Source organism: Puccinia triticina, chromosome 3A (assembly GCF_026914185.1).
Source record: "Puccinia triticina chromosome 3A, complete sequence".
Classification (NCBI taxonomy): domain Eukaryota; kingdom Fungi; phylum Basidiomycota; class Pucciniomycetes; order Pucciniales; family Pucciniaceae; genus Puccinia; species Puccinia triticina.
Genome location: NC_070560.1, coordinates 436,314 through 442,715, shown reverse-complemented (window position 1 = coordinate 442,715; position 6,402 = coordinate 436,314). Strand labels below are relative to the sequence as shown.

The window sequence follows — 6,402 nt, the reverse complement described above, 5'->3', positions numbered from 1 at the left end:
AAAACCGCCAAATTTAGAAGCTACAGTCTGATCAGTCCCCAAATATCACTACTTTGGTAGTTTCTTGGTGTTTCTGCCACTATACCTCATCCCAGCGTGGGAATCCTTCTGCCATATGGTTACCAAAATGTTTTGAGGCCCCCAAAGATTCATTATGTACCTTTAATGACCACAAAACCCCCAAATGCAGCAGCTACAGTCTGATCAGTTCCCAAATATCATTACTTTGGTAGGTTCTTGGTGTTTCTGCCACTATATCTCATCCCAGCGTGGGAATCCTTCTGCCATATGGTTACCAAAATGTTGAGAGGCCCCCAAAAATTCATTATGTACCTTTAATCACCACAAAACCCCCAAATGCAGAAGCTACAGTCTGATCAGTTCCCAAATATCACTACTTTGGTAGTTTCTTGGTGTTTCTGCCACTATATATCTCATCCCAGCGTTGGAATCCTTCTGCCAAATGGTTACCAAAATGCTTAGAGTCCCCCAAAGATTCATTATGTACCTTTAATGACCACAAAACCCCCAAATGTAGCAGCTACAGTCTGATCAGTTCCCAAATATCATTACTTTAGTAGGTTCTTGGTGTTTCTGCCACTATATCTCAACCCAGCGTGGGGATCCTTCTGCCATATGGTTACCAAAATGTTGAGAGGCCCCCAACAATTCATCATGTACCTTTAATCACCACAAAACCCCCAAATGTAGAAGCTACAGTCTGATCAGTTCCCAAATATCACTACTTTGGTAGTTTCTAGCCTCAATATCACAACATGATTCTTTTATTGGAGCTCTCATCATCCTCACACAAGATTTCCAGGCAGCGCCACAAGTTATGGACGCACCAACGTTGTTGGAACAGCAAGGGATCTCCACATTTGTTGGCCAATCAATCTAGCAAGGTTGAGCTGACGCATGCCCCTCTCCGCGCCAGAAGCGCGTCGAGGGAGCCAGTTCTCAACTTTGTGTGACTGGTCGACAACCTGCGCCTGCAAAGAACGCCCAGCCATCAATATTGGGAGGTCTCTGCAACACCTGCCCCTCTGCGCACCAGAAGCGCGTCGAGGGACCCAGTTCTCAACGTTGCGTGACTGGTCGACAACCTGCGCCTGCAGAGAAAGCCCAGCCATTGATATTGGGAGGTCTCTGCAACACCTGCCCCTCTGCGCACCAGAAGCGCGTCGAGGGATCAATATCATTATTGGATTTGGCCCTTTTTTGCTGAAATTCAGAGCCACACGAGTTTGATTTTAGGCAACAAAATTAATGATTGATCATAATTCTTAATTTGCAAAGCAGATGAGACATTGAAAAGGGAAAATAAGGTCAGGATTGTAACACAAAACACCGGGGAAAAAGGATAAAAAGCTAAAAGGGATTGTGGAAATCTATGACGCCAGCGTCTTTGAGCACGAAGCAGAAAAAATAAACATGAGAAGACAAAAGGAAAAACGGGTTAGAGGCAGGCGGGGAAAAAGGATAAAAAGATAAAAGGGATTGTGGAAATCTATGACGCCAGCGTCTTTGAGCACAAACAACACTGCAAGAGCTACGCTTCGCTGCGAAAAGCGGCGCTTTTGCGTAGCGAAGCGGAAACACGCTACTCTGGATCCAGAATAGCGTTAGCGCTAGCGGAAAATTGCTACTTTGAGAGGTAGCGAAGCGCCAGAAAGGCTACTGCAGTTTTGGCCTGCGCGTAGCGAAGCGCTTTTTTTTGCCGCTTCGCTACAGTATAGCGCAGCGGAAAAATTGACGCTTTTTGGTGCTTCTTGGCGCTAATAGTGCTTTTTAGCGCCAAAAGCGTAGCGAACCGGGTCGCTTTTGTGTCAAAAGTGTAGCGGGCATCTCTGCCTTTTGGTGGAAAATGCCAGAAATAGTACACAAACATCAATCCTCCATCATTTTATGATGTGCAGTATTGATGTTTGAATGGTGCTATGGTAGCGCAGCAAAATTGCTACAGTAGCGTTTTTTCCGCTACTATAGCGAGAAGCGTAGCGAGTTGCCGCTACTCTGCGCTAAAAAAAGCGCGCTATTTTCTTTAATTTTTTCCCCTTAAAAAATGTAGCGAATAGCGAAGCACCAAGTCCGCTACAAAAAGCTTAGCGAAGCGAGGCTAAAACCGCTACGCTTTCGCTACGCTGCCGCTTTTTGTAGCGTAGCTCTTGCACTGTTGGCACAAAGCAGAAAAAATAAACATGAGAAGAGAAAAGGAAAACCGGGTTAGAGGCAGGGAAACCAATGAAATTGAAGAGGAGTTTGATGAGGCATCAGCCGTAAATTGGGCGGAACTGATTTCAGTGTCTTTGAGCACAAAATGAGAAGAGAAATGATTTTGCTGTTGTGGTGGCCAAAATGGTAGTCAGCCTTCAAGATCAACCCTCAAGATTAAGTTTCAAGTTTCAATCCTCAAGATCAAGACTCAAGCCTCAAGGTTCAACACTTCAGATTCTCTCAGATTCTCTTTATCCCCCTTTCCCATTCTCTTCATTCTCACTTCCAGTTCCTTCCTCTTTTTCATCTTTTCCCTTTCTTGGTCCTAACACAAAATGTACTGTGGGTTTATTTGAGATTTATGGTTTTCTTTTTTTTCCTTCCTCTTTTTGTTCTTTTTTAGCTCCTTCTTGGCTATTCTTTCTTCTTCCTTATTTCTTAGATTGTTGGTCTCTTTGGTTTTTGATTCATTTCCTTGTTTTTATTTTCTGTTTCCTCTCCTTGTGTTGTTTCTTCTCTTCTTTTCTCTGTTGTCTGTGTTGTGCGCGCGCGCACGGCGCGCGAGGAGATGATGACATGCTTGTGACAGGCCTCCAGGAATCCAAGTTCCCGGCGAACTTGGAGGATAGGAGGCCATAGCACCTGTTCTGATCCAAGTCAGGAGTTATCCAAGAATCAAGATCTTTTTGCCAAAAAACAAGAGTCTCAAGAGTCCAATCAACCATCCCAAATCTTTGCCCAAGAAAACCAAAAACGCTGCCAAGGATCAAAACCCCGGAGAATTCTCAAAACAACTTTCCCCCAACGCTATCAACCCGAATCTCACGACTCCTCAGGACCTTTCGCGAGGGCAGCTCCTAGAGCACCTTTTTCCCCTCCCAGCGCTGCCGCCGGCCTAGCACCGGACGGAGCTCCAAGTGGCCATATCGAATTCATCATCTTCCATCACTGGTGGTTCAGGGCGTTTGGCAGTAGGCAACCCAGTGTCCAGGGCAAGAGATTATTCAACTTCATGATCAGTCGGAAGCCTCACCAAGTGACAAAAACTAGCAAAAACAATGCCACCTTGGCCAAATACTCTTTCATCTAGTTCAAGTATCATCTCAGCCCATCTGAAAATAATGAGGTATCAGTTAGGGAGGATTAGAAGCAAGAATGCTAAAGAATGCTTACTTGCGGACATAGTTCACAGGTTTGATACTGAGTAGAGCTAACTGGTCATTGATGGGGGTCCATTGTGATCCATGTCCCGTAACACGCTTGGCAGTGTGCGCTGCAGTCTCCAATCGTAAGTAAGCAAATCGGACCTTGATGCGCATCGGCAACATGGCCCAGTTAATTCTGGGAGCATGCACACCAGCATTTTTGAGTAAGCTATTGTGTATCTGGAAAAGTTGAGAGTTGATGTCTTAAGTGGGTGTTAAAGTGGGCGTTAAAGGCAATGTGAATTTCTCACCAAAGTATACAAGGCCTTGAGACTAGGGACACCACCAGCGCGGACCTTGGAGTGACTTGTGTCTACAATGTTCTTGAGTAACTGTTTTTCCAAATATAATCAATGCTAAAGCTTTAGACAGTACTTAGATGAGGACAAAACTCTTCCAACACCTACCAAATTGCAAAGGAATACACGATCATGCTTCAGAAGACCGCGAACCAACTGAAGGACACTTCTTTGAGCGTGATTATTTCCGCCAACAAATCCAGGGGGAAGATGTTGCTCTCTGATGGCACGTGGAAGGTTCACAATGTGTGCCTTTGAAGGTAAAACACAAAAAATAATCAGCTAGGATTTCATCAATGGAAGCAAATTGGACTCAATACCCACCTGAGTCATATTCAACAGGAATCGCGGTTCGGCGACGCCATTGGCATTAACGTGGTGACTATAAGCAATGATCCGGGACTCAATCATCTTGCGGCGGACAAAGTCACGGATCTCATCCTAAATAAAGACAACAGGGTTATTAAATGGGAAACAACAGCGTCCAAGGGCGGCTACTAACTTTGATATAGTCACTATAGATGAAGTTTCTGATGTCGCCTGGGTTTTCTGCAGCAGCGGGGGTTTCAGCTGGCAATGTTGGGTCCCAAGTAGGAGTCAAAGGGTTTGCTGGTCAATTTGCCACTAGGCCGTAGACAATGGCACCCATGATGTTGGGCTCAGTCATCTGAGGAGATCTTGATCATTTTTGGGGCTGGAGGACCATCCTCTGGTTGGAGAAAATGACATACATATAGAATTGACCTCGCGGTGATGAGGGCGGAGTCAGACAGGCCAAAAATTGCTTGTAAGCCATCATGATCGATCTGATTGGTGATTACATGGTTGCCCAAGGGAGCACTTGAAACATATAGCACCGTTCCATTTTGGTTGATGGGAACTGGGGGATATTGAGGAGGGGAGAGATTTGCACCGTTGCAAGGTCTGGGGGTGAGACGGCTATGGTCGTCAAGTTGAAGATGAGCATTGTCGTAACCTGGATAGTTATTGCAATGGTGATCTTCTGGAGACCCATCCAAACCAGTCCCACTGGAAAAATCTACGGTGACACCATTGCTGATTGGACCCGTACCTGCGGGATAGGTTTGTACAGGGAAATAGATGGGGTTTGGGTCAAGAGGTACTTGGGGATGCGGTTCACGGAGATGAGGTGGGACTGATAAGGGAGAACTGATTTAGTCAGTGAATCAATGAGAAGCCTGGAGAATTGGAAGGTCACAAACGCATCGCCTGATAACCTGGGGAAGTTTGTTGAGAAGCTGGACAGCTCGGAGGAGGCATGTGACTCGGGGCAGCAAACCCTCTTTGTTGTGGATGCAAACTAGCGCGCGACGCAGCATGTTGTTGGTTTACTGTGTGTGACATTGTGAAATAGCAGACATCTGGGAGGACACGTTGATTGCAGTCAAAAATCAGGAAGGGATTCAGAAGCGGATTGATCACACACCAAAAGTAAGTAATGATAACAAGGCAAGATAAGATAAAAATGCCCAAGGATTTACAGGTGGATTGAGTGGGAACTACAATACAGGTTAGGGATAGGTCGAAAACGCAAGACAGCTGGCATCTTTTAAGGGAAACAAAATCAATCAGGGTACCATGAACAGCAATGGGAAGTTACGTTATCCAGTTTGCCTTGGTGTGATTTAGTTATCCAGTCCTATGTGGTGTGAAATCCAACATAAATTGAATCTGTGGGTGTCAAAAGAAATTTTTAATGTCATTTAACAATATGGATCCCAATTTATTCCAAGGAAATCCTATTTTTGATGTTAAAATAACGCTTTTGTCAACACTGGGTCGCTACGCTAACCATAGCGGTTAGCGTAGCGTAGCGCGGCGCAAATGCGCTATTTTTTAGCGTAGCGTTAGCGCAATTGCACGCATATGCGCTAACGCTACGCGCACGCGGTGCGCAGCTATTTTAGCTGATAGCGTAGCGTTAGAGTTGATGCACGCAATTGCGCTAACGCTACACATGCAGGGCGCAAAAGAGCGCGCGCTACGCTGCGCTACAGCGCCTTTAGCGGGAAAAAAGGACGTTTTTCCGCTAAAAGCGCTGTAGCGACTGTAGCGGCGCGCTAACGCTAACAAAGAATTGGCGCGCTGGTAGCGCCGCTGAAAATTAGCGCAGCGTGGCGGCGCTAACAGCGCGCTAACGCTATGCAAAATAGATGGGCGCTTTTTAGCGTAGCGTAGCGACCCAGTGTTGCTTTTGTGACCAAATACCAGTTGTCTGGTCTAACACTACAAACATTTATTATTTTGCCCAAAAAATAAATAAAAGTCAACATGAAAAAAATAACGGACTTACTTCGCGCACTGCAAAAAACTCTTCGCGCACTGCACAGTGCGCGCAGTCCCAAACACTTCGCGCACTGCGGGTGAAATACACAACTTTTTCAAGATTTTTTTTGACCAATCAATAGAACACCTTTTAATTGGTCTCTCTGAATTTTTTGGGAGTTTTTTGAAGCATTCTTCCACATTAAAAAAAATCATAAAAAACCAGAACAAAGGTAGAATGTTGGGGCCTAAAAAACAAGGTTCCTATAGCCCAAAAATTCCAAATCATTTATTGAGTAATGAAATATATAAGAACAGCTACTTTGATACTTTTGAGCCACTTTGTGCAAAAATAAGGGTATGCAAAATGAGGAAATTTCACCCCATGATAACAC

General features: G+C 45.0%; 1 protein-coding gene across 1 annotated transcript; it reads right to left on the bottom strand.

Moving 5' to 3' along the window:
- Window positions 1–3,217: 3,217 nt before the first annotated feature.
- On the bottom strand, window positions 3,218–5,002 carry PtA15_3A40 (uncharacterized protein; the record flags this gene model as incomplete). The annotated part of the gene is made up of 8 exons (XM_053167376.1): window positions 3,218–3,329; window positions 3,391–3,602; window positions 3,674–3,754; window positions 3,830–3,973; window positions 4,046–4,162; window positions 4,224–4,291; window positions 4,794–4,877; window positions 4,945–5,002. 8 exons carry the CDS (start codon window positions 5,000–5,002, stop codon window positions 3,218–3,220), a joined length of 876 nt encoding a protein of 291 aa, XP_053018232.1.
- Between the last annotated feature and the right edge of the window lie 1,400 nt (window positions 5,003–6,402).